Below are 15,100 nucleotides of genomic sequence, written 5' to 3' on the forward strand. Positions count from 1 at the left end.
GTAATAAAGTTGGCATGATGGTATCTTCAGGATCTTTTTCTCTTGATTTCCTTTTCTGGGTAGATTTACTACCAAGTTAGAAACTGAAGTTTTGGTAAAAATTAAGGTGACATGTAAAGAAATCTAGGAAGGGATGATGTTCCCATGATCGTTTTGATCACAGACAAAGACTGCTTGGACTGAAAAAACCAGGCAGCCGACATAAACGATTTCCTGAGAAAGCCATGGAAGCTCAACCACACTGTATATATAGGCAAAGAGACCAATCTAGTATTAGGATGCCATCAAGCCATACTTACCCCAAGAAACCTGGCATGTTGACAAACTCAGGGGAAAGCAGATACATATAGCATATTCACAAGGTAAACAGGAGATGAAGCAAAAAATTACAGTGTGAGATTAAAAATTGAATCTCTTATTGTTCAATTTTCACAAAGTTTCTACAACTTTTTTTTATAAACAAAAAGTTTTCAGTTTTCCCTTATGTACAACAATGGTGGGGGGAAAAGAAATGATCAAAAACAGCACAGGCACCTCCACAAGCTTGCAGACCACTACTCAAGGAAAAAGATATACTCTCGAGCCAGAAAGCCTAAACAAAAATTAGGAAACAAAAATGCAATGCCTCAGAAGTCAGCAGCCGCTCAGAGGTGTACAACCCCCCAATGTACAATATACAAAAACCCATCTTTCCGTGGCACTCAAAACCAAATAAATTACAGACCATGAACTCCTACTCTCTGGTCCGGTCATCAGGGTTGATCTTCAAAATTGGGATTCAATGCCACTAGGGGTCAAGGACATTACTTGTTAATGGTTGTCCTCTCTTGTGCTGGTATTCCTCTCTTTGCCACGGAAATCCTCCAAGCTCCGGTATTCTTCCCTCAGTAACCTATCCAATTCTGGATGTTTCTTTAAGGGCTCTTTCTGGTCTCGGAAGTGATGGAATGCCCTGCCATGCATGAGAATTCTAACTTGAGAAAAAGATAAAATGGAAAGACTGTTTTCAACGGCAGCCTTAAATTTGTAAATTAATCCTTGTGTTTCTACTAGAAGACACCCAACGATAATCCCTCTTTTTGGTGGTCTTGAACTGAAGAGAATGTCTAAATATCAGACAAGCAAAGGTCCTCCATAAAGATCATTTAGTCACCACGAACCACTATCCTAGATTTCAGAGTTGTGATGTTTGTCTCTATTCCGAGACAAGGGGAAAGTATCTTGACTAAAGAGCCTTGAATCTTAAACGTGTATCTTGGCAGATAATTTTTTTCCATTCAGAAATTCATAAGGAATACACTTTCTTAAGCTTTCAATAATAATCTCATTGAAACTGATCACCAAGAAGAATGCACAAATTATGGTGAAGAGCACCATTAAAACGTTAAAGATTCAGGACAATTCTATGTTTGTTGCTTGATAGGTGTTTAGGTTCCCTGTTAAATGAGTTAGGTGCAAAATATCAGCTGTGTTAACTTCAAAGATTTTTAGAGATTTATATTTACGGATTCTAAGTATACTCTCTGAAACCAAATTTATTACATATAACTAATTCTAATTTTCTTTCATCTCAAGATTCAAGATTCTTTTTCTCCATATATCAGCATATCACTCATCAGTAAGTCTATAACAATGTCATCTTACTTCCTCCATAAAGTTAATTCTACGAAGAGAATAATAAACAAAATAACCACAAAAATATTATATATGTAAGCATGCACTGCTCATTTTCAAACCAGCCAAAATGTTCTAGAATAATAGGGAGGGGAAAGGAAATTACCAGTATTTTTCAAGGCCATAAAGATTGCCTTTATGATAAAAATCAAGGGTAAGTTGCTCAAAATCCTTATAAAGATCATCCCGATATTTCTTCTCCAAACCATAACTGGTAAAAGGAAGACTTAATTAATATATGTATAGACAGGAAAGACAAATCAAGACCTCCTCTTCTACTAAGGAGAAAATAGTTTGCCGCAAAGAAAGACAAGTTAACTGAAAAGAGGTGAAATAAAGCAGTGTCAAAACTTGAGTGGTGCTTCAAAAAGCCACAAAAGTGGGCACAATTACCAAAGTTACCTATAAAACCTGAAAAGACACTCTATCCCATAATTGTAATTAGCAGCTGCATCTTCAAGAGCAAGTTTCCGGAACTCATTATACATAGAAGGGGCAAACACGTCTCTAAGGAAATATGACCAAAACCTGTACAGTGAATTCATTTCCTGCATGCAAAACCAAGGGCAGCTTAAGATTTTGATAAAATGCAAATGCTCAGGTTTAAAAATGGTAGGCAATAGAAATGAAGACACATGCATGAAGTGATTTGACCTCGTGTATACTTCAACTAATGCACAAAGGAGTAAAAAAAAAAATAGTAAATAAAATTTTGGTGTTACGCAAACAGTTAAGAAGCAAAAGAACGACCCTTCAGTTTTTTAACCTACATACAGTGATCTAAGAGGACAAAACAACATTGACAGTACTAAATTCAGAGCTTCACCCTCCATTCAGTTTTCTATTTTCATATGGTCCTAATGAGGAGGTAAAAGATGAGAACAACACACCAGACAACCCAGTTCTTCTGTAACTGAGATGACAGATTACCATGACAATACAAAGAAAAATTTAAACCAAAGGAATAAGAGTAAATATTTTGAGTAGAAGTTGCTTAGACATGTTAATCAATTAAACAATAGAAGTTGTGAAATACTTGTTCTTTCATTTCATATAAAATAGTTAATTAGTAGCTTAGAAGTTCAGATATGAAGTCCACCTCACTGCAACCAATTCCCAACTTCTTCCTGTCACTCAGGCAGCGCTTGTGAAACTTTAGGTACCTGAAAGTAACAACAACTGAGTTAGCCAACTTTGCTTTAAAAGTGCTCTTTCTCTCTCTCCATCTGAGCAAGCACAAGTGCATCCAGAAGGGCTCAAGCACAGACCACAAAGAAAAAGTCTTTTTTTTATACAACAAAAGTCTCACAAAGTCATGATGTTATACGTGGAACTGTGCAAAAGAGTATTACACAAATACATATATTAGAGAAAAAATTCCACCATGCCCTTACTTCTGTTGCTTAAAACCATTTTCTTCTAACAGCTGATGACTTGGATGCTGAAAAGGTGGAAATGACTTTGGCAAGGAACCAACTGGTGGACTGCTAGAAAGAGTTCCATGTGGTGAACAGCTCAACTTCGAAGGTGGCCTAGGTCTGTGAAAGATTGAAGTTTAGACATTCATTAGCGCAGGCAAACCTTAGACTCTAGTCAAATAAATTAGGTTTCATTCATATTTGAAACCTATCGTAACTTATATTCTTGCACTCAAAGGCAAGAAAAAATACTGCTTCTAAATTGCAAGCCAAAAGAACTTCAGTTAGTATGATATTTAAAATGAAGAAATGGTCACTTAGAACTAACCCATGACTATCAGGAGGAGTAGAACCAAAGAAATATCCAACCGAATTACTTGGTGGACTTTCTGAAATTATTGCAATTGAATTACGACTAGTTCCATGATTCTTTAAGTTACTTGAGAAAAATCTCTGCTTATGGAAGGACTGTTGCTTGGCGAAACCTTTATTTTGCTTCCTTCGTGAACTTGCTCCTCCAGACTCTTCAAGACCACTGCTCCCAGCAACATTTTCACCTGTCTTCAAATTTGATACTCCTAATGCACCCCTTGGAGACCTTGGAGACCTTGGATAACCATCTTTATTCTCATAAATAGAGTTATTCTTTCTACGACTAAATCGTTTAGTTTTAAGCTCCTGCTTGTAACAGTCATGTTCAAAGAATTTGATTACAGAAAAAGAATCACCAAAGGGAGAAATTTATAAATATGTACCATACAAAGTGCAGAAAATAAAAAAGGAAGCTAGTGCCTCAACCTGTTCGTAGAAGTAAAGACCATCATTTATCACAGCAGCAAGCTCACTTGAGATGGACTTTGAATCTTTAGCACCAGCTTTTGATCCGTCACCTGTCCCACTATTCTGCACATCAGAAGGCAGGTGCACAGATCATCAAAAGGACGAAAGAACATTGGACTGTTTAATATGAGTAAAATATGATCATAACAAAATGCATGCTCATGGGCATAGCCTACAAAGAGAGAGAACATAACAGCCTCGATTAAGAATTAGAAATTGGAAGAAATTGGGAGAAAAGAGATGCAAGAGGAGAGGAGAGGAGTAGTATGTCCTCTCTTAAAGTCTATAAATTCTAAATCGTTGTTGATGTGAAAAGGAAAAAAAAAGGTTATCTTTCAATTTGCACTTGAGAAAAAACATTGCCCCTCTTGTATCAAGTTTAGAATGCCTCAACTCCACAAAATGCATTATTTGTGTATATGTTCATAAATGCAATGCCTGTGAAAAACTAATTTACATAGGGTATTTTTTTCTACAAATATTCTTCTTAAATTGGATTAATTTCAATGTAAAGTTTGACATTCTTATCATTCTCTCATGACGTCAAACAACTCAATATGCTACTATTGAAATGTCATGATATCAAGCCAACTATCATCAATTGCAGAGTAAATACATAAACTTGGAAGATACAATGAGGGTATTACAATAAACCACTCTTTAAACATTAAATATAACAATAAAAAGGCCAAAAAAGAATTCATACAAAGCAGTACCACATTACCTGGGTAACAATCACAAGTCTATGAACATCTTGATCGTTGACAACCATCTCATCATCTTCATAATCCATTCTGAACAAATGCCATTCAGATATTCAAAGGAACATTATTAACATCTAGAATTGTTTAAATATGCCTTTATACAGAAATTAGAAATCTCCCTGGCTCAACAATAAATGAGATGTTGCACCAATTAAATACAAAAACAATCTAGCACCTGTTAAGTGCTAAAAGATTCTTTAGTGGTTTTTGCTCGAGCTCTAGCTCTTCATCCAGCATAAATGTGTGTGCAAAATCATTTGACAGGTCAGCAACATTTTGCACTGTTACATCTGATGATATTTCTACACTTCTGTGGTCAGTGAATCTCACAGGCCCAACTCCCTGTGACTGATCTGCATCTGACAATTTGATGCGGAAATCAGCAAGTAATTTCCTGTTCAAGTCACCATTTCCACCAGAAAACGATTGTTTCTCACCGTTTAGTAGAACAGGCACATCTGCATGTTTGCAGTTATTTCTATGTGTTACTTCTGCAGCATTGCCCTCAGGTGATACATGCTCCAAGCTCCCACTATCCAATGGAAATTTAAGATTTTCTTCAGAGGTGTCCCTTGAATTATCTTCATTCGTATTACCATTCCCACAAGAGTCAGTAACATTCTCTACAAATTCATACCGAGTAGCCGGAGCTTCTGATGACAATGATGTCTTTGAACTAGCTGGAATCCACTTGGACCACTCATCACGTCTCCGTATCTTGTCACCCTATAAAATAAATTACCAAGTAAAGACAAGGCCATTGAAGCAAAGAATAGCATCGGAAAAGCACTATTACTTGCCAATGTACCCCACAACAATTACAAATTGTCAACACGAGTTGGCCCCCAAACCAAAAGAAAGCTGCCCCCTCAATTCGTTTGATACATATGTTAGAACACAAACTTTAAAACCTCCAGATATGAATACAACAATCAACACCATCATTAGTTCATAATTATAGCCCCCTCAGCAACAACATTAAAATTTGTTCTTTGACAAAAACAATTTATAATAATGTATCAAAAATATAGATTACACAACGGCGCCATACTTAGGAAAAAGTTATTATTTTACTTACAAAATATAATGATCTTTCAATTTATTGAAAAGAAGAAACTTGTTGAAATGAAACATTTTGGTGAAAACTATTATGAATTTGGTAAAATGGGTAAATTAAAGCCAATCATATGAAAAAGATATAACAGATCAATTCTATGCTCCAAATTAACATCTGGCCTGATTCCAGCTTGCATACATGCAGTAAGAAATCAAATTACGAAAAGAGTAACACCCAAAAGAGAGATAAAAGTTTAACCTGCACTTCTACAGTACTAGAACTCAGTAGTGCATCGAGGATAAATTTTATGTCTGTACTCATTCTCTTAACCTGTGAATCAAAATGTTTAAAACACACAAAAGCTTTAAAAACTAATACTTCTCAAGCTTCAGAAAAAGGAAGGCATAATAGAAAATCTAGTTCAATCAGTTAATGATGCCACAACCAAAAAATACAACGGCAGCATATAACCTGTGCTATACTACTATAGGAATGAAGTAGTATTGTATTAAACATACCCTTTTAAAGTCCGCAATTGCGGATATTGGAACCCATCCTTGATCATCCATCAAGGAAATCAGGTAATGATCAGTTTGAAGATTTTCATCACTGCAAAAAGAAATGACAAAATATTTTTTAGGGTCAACAAGTAATACAAAGACACACACATTATCTACCATTGAAAAACAAATAAATTTATGCAGTCAATTAATGTAAACAATCAAAATTTCAAATTTTGGCCTCCCAATGAATGGGCCAGTTACATTGTGCATGAAACTTATGCAAAAAACATAAAAATATGATTGCCATATCAAAAACTGGCAATGTCATGCAAAAGACTATCAATATGAAATCATAGGTTGACAAAATTTTAAAGTGGATACCACACCATCAGTCTTTGATAAGACCTCTAGATCTTCAATGGCCCCATGAATAACACGTGTACACAACCAGACTCAGAGATGCAAACATGTACATAAGGAATGGATCAATCATTTGCACCAGCAAAGCGATAAATCCAAATCCCCAAAAATACCAACACTGATAATGGCTGGGAAGGGATAGAATTTAGCAACAATCCTAGAGAGTGGCACCCAGCTACCACAAAGAAAACAAAAATAAACCATACAGACAAAAAAAATTATTAAATAAATAAAAAGAAGCAGAGAGAGTCCTTCCTTACCTGAAATAATACTCAATTTGTTTCACTATATTGGCCCTCAAAGTAGCTGTCTCTGGAGGGTACATGGCAGTCCCTGGATTTATAGGGTATGGAACAAAGCGTGGAGGATGAGGTCCCCTTATAGATCCTGGAGGAGGAATAGGCATATAGCATACAGCTCCTGGATGGTAGACATAAGTCATTTCAAACAGAATTCATTTTATGAAAGGCATAATATAAATCAAGAGCTCAAGATAAACAAAAAGTAGCATCACCTAAGTGGTTGAAATGCAAGCCTTACCTTGTTGGTAGACAAAGATTGTTAATTGGCAAGGAAGCTTAACAAAGTAAGAAGTAATTAAACACATTTTAGTGTTTTAAACCTTTGCATGGGGATTGAGTTATTACCGGGGAAACTTGGACCAACCATGAAGCCTGGAGCTGGACCAAAAAATGGAGGTCTAACAAAAGGCCTTGGTCCGACACCCTGCTGCATAGGAATGGTTTCTCTAGGATTAAATGCTCGTTGATGATTCCAGCCAGGATTCAAATGGCCGCCAGGTTCTTGCATGTTGGGTCTTCTATTAGAGAAGTTGGCAGGATATGCATTGGGATCTCCTCGTGGAGGAGGCTGCACATTTCTTCCGGGATCAATACCTTGAAGTGGGGGACCAAAGGCTTGCATTGTTGTCTCAGATCCAGAGTTTACCAACTGAGATTCAATGCCAGGAAAAGGTCCAGGGACAGGCTGGTAAGCATACCCAGAAACTGCAATGTGCGGTGGAGGTACCATAGCATGAAAAACAGGTGGAATTGGAGGTTGATAATAAGGTAAGGGTACAGGAAAACGAGGCGTGGCATTAGGGTTGCGCTTAGAGCCTGACTTCTGATGACGTGCAGATGAATGTTTATGAGATGCATTGGTGTTTCCAGACCCATTTGATTTCTGCTGCCCAGCTGCTCCCTGGAAGATCCAACAAATGGAAAGTACTACACTGAGATAACAATTTATTCATTTTTTCTTCTTTCTTAATTAAGTGGATAAAATAAAGAACGGAAAAGTATATTGCCAACGACCACATAAATCAAGCCCCCACTTAATATGACTACCCAGAATATAATCATACACACGGGCAACAGCACGTGAATGAAGAGCAAACACAGACAACCAGACTGACTGAGAGTCAGAGATGGCTAAATGATGCAGGGATTTCATCAGAGAGAAATTCATATTCCATAAAGGTACATTAAAATCTTTCATCTAAGATTTTATTTCAATTCTTCCTGTTATTTGAAAACAACTTCTACAATCATCTTTTTAGCATGTGCAAGAAGGGGAAGGAAAGAGGAGGAAGGCCATGAAAGAGTAGTCATTAGTCAATATAGCTTAGTACTCTCCCAAAGATTTTCAATCGATACAAAATGATCAAAAGTGATTTAAGAAACCAGAAAGGTAGCAGACCATTGGTTCTCAACATATTATTCTGGGAAATGAAGCCATTGCTTGTGAGATAAACAACTAAGATATTCAAATCAAATTTATATGTAAAAAAGGCTACTAGTCCATTTGAAATTATTTTTAGCAAAACCACATTACAACTAATGATTACAATTTGTTGCAATTAACATACCAAAAACAACTCAAATTACACCTAAACATTTTTAAATTTATCCAAATTTCAACTCATAAAAGTGATTGATCACCAATTAAAGGAAAACACAATACCAAAAAATAAAAGAAACAAAAGCAATGACTAACCTGCTCTACTGATGGAGCTGGAGCAGACCCATCAGCAGCAACCTCAGGATTGTCGGTTGTTTGTTGGGTCCCACCAAGGTCTGGCCAAGATTGTGTCCCCATAACAGAAGCATCAGCCGCTTTCTCCCCATCAATCACCGGAGTCTTCCATGGTGACTTCACCTCCTTCTGATCATCCCCTGCCTCATTCTCAGCCATCACCATAATCCCCCACCACCCACCAGCAGCTAGCCACCAAAAATTCCAACAAAGCGAGCACAACCCAGACGAAAAGAACCAAAACCCAGTTCAAAAATCAACCCAAACTTCAATTCCTGGCAAGAATGAAAGGAACTCTTTTATTTACTAAACGAAGTTGGGTTTTCTAGATTAAGGTTTTTAGTGGGTTTTAGGAGTGAAGTGGAATGATGAGAGAGTGTCGTGGAAGTTTGAGAAAGATTGACAGTTGCAGACAGAAGGCCAACAAAGTTTGCAAAAGTGTGTACTAAGGGCTAAAGCCAGCGCAAAGGCGTGTCTGTCTGCGTTAGTTTTGCTTCTTTTATATCAAGGGAGAGAGAAAGTACTATCGTCAGGCAAGAGTTTTGCTATCTCCAGGTTAGTAACAGTGTAACTGTACATCAATAAATGCGTAATCAGCGCGGGAAACAAAGTGGGTGTTGGAGTGGAAGTAGGAAAACTAGGGGATTGGAAAGAGCGGTTTTCGAGGGTGGGTTTGTGAGTTGGATCTGTCACGTCAAAAACCCTAGATTACAAGATTTTGAGTCGGGCCGGATCCACTTTGTTATAATAAGCCTACACATGTTTAAAAATGGCCCAAATTTTCAAATTAGATTTCTTTTATGTTTTATTTTTTATTTTTCAACTAAATAAAAAATCATTAACTGACATTAAGAAAAGTTAATAGATGTCTTGCATTATCCCACCTAATTAAGTAAGATTATATAATACCCTATAATCGAGTTTGAATAATAAAACTATCACCCACACACAGAATCATGCAGTGATTTTAAAATAATAATTATCTTAACATAGATTTCAATAATAATTTTTAATATTAATATTTGATTTTTTATATATTATTTTGTTATAATTTTTTATAATTAATGTAATACTTATTAAATTTATTCATTATTCTAAATATAATTTCAATCTTTAATTTATTTTTTATGAATTAATTTTCATTAATAATATATAAAAATTAATTTTAAATTGATCTAATCAAATTTTAATAGGTACAAGATTAAACTTAAAACGTTTAGAATATTCGAATAATAATTCAGAGATTTAATCAAATGGCCTATCAAATAATAAGATTCAAATTCATATATTTAAAAGATAATGAATACCTTACTAATTGGCATCCCTGTTGGATATTAAAAAAAGAGTCATTTTATTAACAATTTAATTAATAAAAAGACATTCTTATGTTCAACAAGCTATATTCTTGAAAATATAAGTAACTTTAAATAGAATAATTTAAATTACATGATAATAACTACTAGCCAGTAATAATCCCATTGTTTATACATTTTTTTATTGTTTTATTTTCTTTCTCCAAACAGATTAATGTAATTACGAATTTTGCTTTTTTTTTTTTTTTCTCCATTGGAAACACATCTCAACATTTAAAATTTTCTTGTTCTATCTATATTGCCATAACTATAATGCTTGGAGAGCAACCTAGGATACATGGACCTTCTTTAAATCAATTGATCATTCAGGATTTTCACGTTACATGCACAAAGGCCTGAATATCAACACGACAGCATCAATCAATGGCTCCAATTTTCAGATCATGGCAGGCAGGCAGGCGCTCAGTGAAGTTCAGACAGGAGCACCCAAGACCAGCTTCATAGCTCTGAGGAAATAGTTACTTTGCCTGCCCCATCAACTCACCTAGCAACAAATTCTAGCCCCATGAGGAAGCAGTTTCCACTTTCCAGACATGCTGGGCACATATTGTCAATATGGCTTAACAAGTTACTTCCCATATTTTTGCAATATCTTGGCCCTTCCATGTCAGATTTCAGAAACAACACAATCTGGCAGGAACCTCAACATTAAGGTAACTGATTCCCCTTAGGGTCACAAATCACAGTTCAAAACTTGTTACATGAACAAAAATTTTGTCATCAATGACAAAGAAACCATATCACAGATCATTGACAGAAAGAACACCAACAACTCCATTTGTTCCTTTCCCAATGCAAAGGTTATTAACCAATGAGAGAATTTCAGGGGACGAGGGAGGTGTGGGGGATGGAGGGTTGATAGGAGCTGGAGGTGCTCCTGTTAAGAATACATTAAGCATGAAATCGGCAGTCAGGACTATGTAGCCATTGTACCTGCAGTTTGAAATCTCATCTCATCCAATATTGCAGCTAACGACTTCATAATCTTTAAGTGCTACAGTGCTGTCATCTAAGTAATGGACACAGCAATCTAAATGACATTAAACTGGAAGGACACTGTACAAGCAGAATGAGATTCCAGGCAATTTATGCTAAGAGTAAAAACAGTTTGCCAAACCACAAGAAATCAAGAAAATGTAACAATACCCAAAAAAAGGAGTTTTCTGTCTGACATAAAACTAAATTAAGAACATTCTGATTCACATAAGAAATAGAGTCACCATAAAATAAGTGCATCAGTTAATTTAAGAAAAAAGTACGGAAAGGCATTGTTTGAGTAACACACTTGAAAACCTGAAAAGGCATTGTGTCCTCTGCCTAGAAATTCTACCTGTTCCCCAACACTTTTCAAGAAACAAATCATCCGGCCCATATAGTACACCATTTTGAAAACACGTGAAGGGGAAAGAGTACTAAAATAGAAATGAAAATACAGGTTTAAGATTTCTGATCTTTATAGTAGGCAAACAGTAACAACTTTTGGTTACAAACTTAAAGACCACATTTGCATGAGTGCCTGGAACTTCAGAATCACCACAGTCGAAAACAAAATGATTGATGCATCTATGAGAGAATCTGCACAATGAATAATAAAGCATAAAAACACAAGTTTCAAAAACAAAAGGTTTATAAAAAAGATACATGAGAAGAATAAGCTGTAATTTCATACCTTTGGCAAAACCAAAATAGGATTTTATGGTAACATAGTTTAACCAACTAAAATTTGAAGTATGGCAATGAAAGAATACAAAATGAAGTTCAATAAACAACATAAAGTGAGATAAAAGTATGAGGAATATTTAATAATAATTTTAGAAAGGAGGCAACTAAAAATATGGATAAATTTTAAAGAAATATAAAAAAATTATAAATTTTGATAATAAGACTTCATATCTAGAAAAAGGTTGATAAGCTAAGACTCCGTAATATCCACTGTCTTTCTCAAACAACAAAACTTTGTTTGAAAAACTAATATTAAAAAATTAACTTAAAACATACTAAGAACTATTGTCTTTTGATTACACTGCATATGAATATCAACCAATAAACAGAAGAATATAGCAGAAGTCCTCGTGGGGTAAATTACAAGTCATCAACAGACAACAATTATATTCGGTTGACACTTAGACAACAAATGGCCATGCACTTCAGAAATGAAAAGCGAACTTGTACTACTCATGTTGTACAATTCTTTTTCAACTTCGCAACAACCAAACGTAACCCTAGAGCTACCCACCTCACTCAGTGTGCAATAATGTTTAGCAGAATGCAGCACCACATGTCACTCAATTAGATCTGACTTCTCATTTGGTAGTCTATTATCACATATATGCATAAAGATCACGAAAAAGAAATAATAAACATAGAATAAATAAATGATAAAATTTCCAACAAAAAAGATTATATCCAGTATATCTTAGGGCTTACCTAGTGCCCCATGTAAGGTGCACCGCCACCAGGCTGAGTCCTACCAGCACCGCCCTGCCCCATCTGCGGGTTCTGATACCCACCCTGCACTCCCATCTGGCTTCCATAGCCACCTGCAACCTGATTCCCATACCCTGCAGCAGGTGCTCCCTGGTTCACAGGCGCCCCACTAAGCCCGCCAAGCAGATTACCAAGGCCCAAACCGGCTCCCTGAGTAGCAAGCAACGCAGTCAATGCCTGTCCAAGTGCCGGGTTCAAAGCCGGTGCAGCAGCAGCCACCCCAGGGTTAAACCCAGCAGCAGCAACTCCAGGGTTGAACCCCACTGCAGCAGGCCCAGATGGAGCCATCAAATGCCCAGTATCTGATCCACCAGTCGAATACTTTCCCTTCTTAGCATGATGGTAATGAGGCTGCATCTGATGTTGTCCTTGCTGATGCTGCTGGTACTGATGATGCCCACCAGAACCACTTCCTCCATAACCACCCTTATTTGGCTTCGGCCCATCTATAGCCTTTTGGCAATGCAAAACATGACCTTCAAAATTCTTATGAGGCTCCTCTAAGGCCCTTCTGGCACTCTCAATCGACCTGTATACAAAAAGAGCAAACCCTTTAGGTTTCCCTGACTGCTTATCAAGCCCCAACGGACCTTCCTCAATTTCTCCATACTGTCTAAAATACTCAAGCAACTTCTCCGGGTCCACTTCAGCTGACACATTACTAACAAAAATTTTCCTCTGAGTATACTCAGAAACCGGAGGAGCAGAGGGAGGCGGTGCTGGAACTGGTCCCTGCGAAGCCAACTGGCAAGAAGTGATTCTATTCCCAATCTTCTTCTGGGGTTGTTTCAAAGCCCGGCGTGCCCCACTCCGATGCTTAAATAGAATAAACGCGTAACCTTTGGATTTCCCAGAAACCCTATCAGTAACCGCTTTACATTCTTCGATTTCCCCATATTTAATAAACTCGGCGGTGAGGGTTTCAGCAGTGGTATCCCAACTGAGCCCATGAACGAATATCTTCCGATGAGCTGGATCCGCATCCGCGAACTCCCGAACCGACGACATGAATTCCGGGTGCTTCTCGACCGCTTTCTTAATAAGGGTAATCAATTGATCTTTCCCAAATGGTTCTAGAAGTTTCTCGAACGGCTCGTCGTCCAATTCCTCCTCTTGACTCGTTTCTTTGGGTACTCCGTTTTGAACAGCGGCGTTGGAGGAACCGACTAGGGTTTGGTTTTCAGCTTCTTCGTCATCGTCTTCTTCGTTCTCTTCTTCTTCCTCTTCCTCCTCTTCCTCTTCTTCAACTTCCTCTTCTACTTCTTCTTCTACTTCCTCTTCAACTTCTTGTAGCTGCTGTTCTTCTTCTACTTTAGCGTTCGGATCTTCGTCGGCTACATATTCCGGTTGTTGCTGTTGCTCTTCTTCTTGGATTGGTTGACGATCCGGCGTCGTTTTGGTGGGCTCCGGCTCAGACGATCGCTGCTTTCGCTTTTTCGCCATGGAGGAAATGCAGATTCGAAAGATACAAATTTAGGGTTTTTTTGGGGCTTCTGTTTTAGGGAGAAGCTAGGATTTCTGCTCACCAATCACTCCTTGACCTGACTCGTTATTGATTGGTTTTTCTTTTGTAGGGTCGGATCTGGGCCCATAGTTTTTCGGCCAACAAGAAAACTGGGCCGGGCTCTTTTTCTTTCAGTCTGCTTTAAATATTTATTTTTCTTTTGAATTAATTCTTTTTTGAACGGGTCACTTTTATTTTTAAAGTATTATTTTATATTTTAACATTATGTGTATTTTTTAAAAAAATATTTAATTTTTTAAAAAAAATTAAAGACAAATAATTTGGTGTTTTGTATTAATAATGGATAATAACAAGTGTAAATAAATTATTTGTTTCACTATTTATAATAATTTTAATTATAAATTTTTTTTATTTAATATCGTAATCGATTCGCATTTCACATCCATAAAAAGGTATATCAAGCCATCAATACTTATTAATTTTCAAATAAATGATCTAATTTTCTTTTCCTTTTCCCTAAAAATCGAATCATTTAATTTTAAATATTTTGAATATTGGCATGTAAACATTATGATTTAATCTAATCATTGTTTTCCATTATTTAAAGGAATAAGATCCAAGATTTAAATTCCTTCTTCAATCTCTTTTATCAGATTTCTTCATATGTACTTAGAAAATATTTTTATATGTATATGTTAGATAAATAAATCATAAATGGATGCAGCAAAAGTGTTAATTTTGGAATTTAATATATGCGAAGTTGAAGAGATGAGTCTAGAAATTTGATTCATGTGAGAAAGTTTCGAATCCATGTGTTTAATTATAATGAATAAATTAAAAGAAAATAATATAGATATTGGATTGAAGGAGGAATGTTCGTATTAAGATTTTGATAAAACCATAATTCAATGAGGTATAAATGAATTATACCTACAAGTAAATCGAGTTCGGATTTGAGAATATATTCAAAATCAATTTATTTATCAATAAGATAAAATTGAATTATGAAAAACTAAATAAATTGAATTTGGATAGGTACTATATATAATACGTAATTTTATA

At 36.2% G+C, this 15,100-nt stretch overlaps 2 protein-coding genes across 10 annotated transcripts; both read right to left on the reverse strand.

The window, feature by feature from the left end:
- Nucleotides 1-394: 394 nt before the first annotated feature.
- On the reverse strand, nt 395-9,194 carry LARP1A (LA RNA-binding protein). 6 transcript variants are annotated; one of them, XM_088810302.1, is made up of 16 exons: nt 8,675-9,194; nt 7,324-7,879; nt 6,937-7,096; nt 6,272-6,362; nt 6,012-6,083; nt 5,334-5,422; nt 5,134-5,228; nt 4,872-5,049; nt 4,657-4,726; nt 3,891-3,995; nt 3,421-3,770; nt 3,069-3,212; nt 2,774-2,837; nt 2,077-2,222; nt 1,781-1,885; nt 395-952 (listed from the first exon to the last, which is right to left on the reverse strand). In XM_088810302.1, exons 1-16 carry the CDS (start codon nt 8,876-8,878, stop codon nt 811-813), a joined length of 2,571 nt encoding a protein of 856 aa, XP_088666428.1. In that variant the 5' UTR covers nt 8,879-9,194; the 3' UTR covers nt 395-810. The 6 variants fall into 6 exon arrangements, with proteins under 6 accessions (XP_088666428.1, XP_088666427.1, XP_017982738.2 ...); XM_088810301.1 differs by having other exon boundaries at nt 4,872-5,055; XM_018127249.2 differs by having other exon boundaries at nt 4,872-5,228.
- Nucleotides 9,195-10,279: 1,085 nt separating this feature from the next.
- On the reverse strand, nt 10,280-14,127 carry UBA2A (UBP1-associated protein 2A). Of its 4 annotated transcripts, none has more exons than XM_018127753.2 (2): nt 12,514-14,127; nt 10,280-10,570 (listed from the first exon to the last, which is right to left on the reverse strand). In XM_018127753.2, the coding sequence occupies exon 1, from the start codon at nt 14,014-14,016 to the stop codon at nt 12,514-12,516; it is 1,503 nt and encodes a 500-aa protein (XP_017983242.1). In that variant the 5' UTR covers nt 14,017-14,127; the 3' UTR covers nt 10,280-10,570. The 4 variants fall into 4 exon arrangements, with proteins under 4 accessions (XP_017983242.1, XP_007016700.1, XP_007016699.1 ...); XM_007016638.3 differs by having other exon boundaries at nt 10,498-10,963; XM_007016637.3 differs by having other exon boundaries at nt 10,498-11,019.
- Nucleotides 14,128-15,100: the final 973 nt, after the last annotated feature.

Source organism: Theobroma cacao, chromosome 9 (genome assembly GCF_053813885.1).
Source record: "Theobroma cacao isolate CCN51 chromosome 9, ASM5381388v1, whole genome shotgun sequence".
Lineage (NCBI taxonomy): Eukaryota > Viridiplantae > Streptophyta > Magnoliopsida > Malvales > Malvaceae > Theobroma > Theobroma cacao.

Excerpts from the sequence above, each read along its gene's own strand:
- LARP1A (XM_018127247.2), bottom strand. The coding sequence starts at position 8,878 with ATGGTGATGGCTGAGAATGAGGCAGGGGATGATCAGAAGGAGGTGAAG. Across the intron at positions 7,097-7,323 it reads GGTTGGTCCAAGTTTCCCCG|GAGCTGTATGCTATATGCCT; the intron begins GTAATAACTCAA and ends TCTACCATCCAG. Across the intron at positions 5,423-6,011 it reads CTAGTACTGTAGAAGTGCAG|GGTGACAAGATACGGAGACG; the intron begins GTTAAACTTTTA and ends TTTATTTTATAG.
- UBA2A (XM_018127753.2), bottom strand. The coding sequence starts at position 14,016 with ATGGCGAAAAAGCGAAAGCAGCGATCGTCTGAGCCGGAGCCCACCAAA.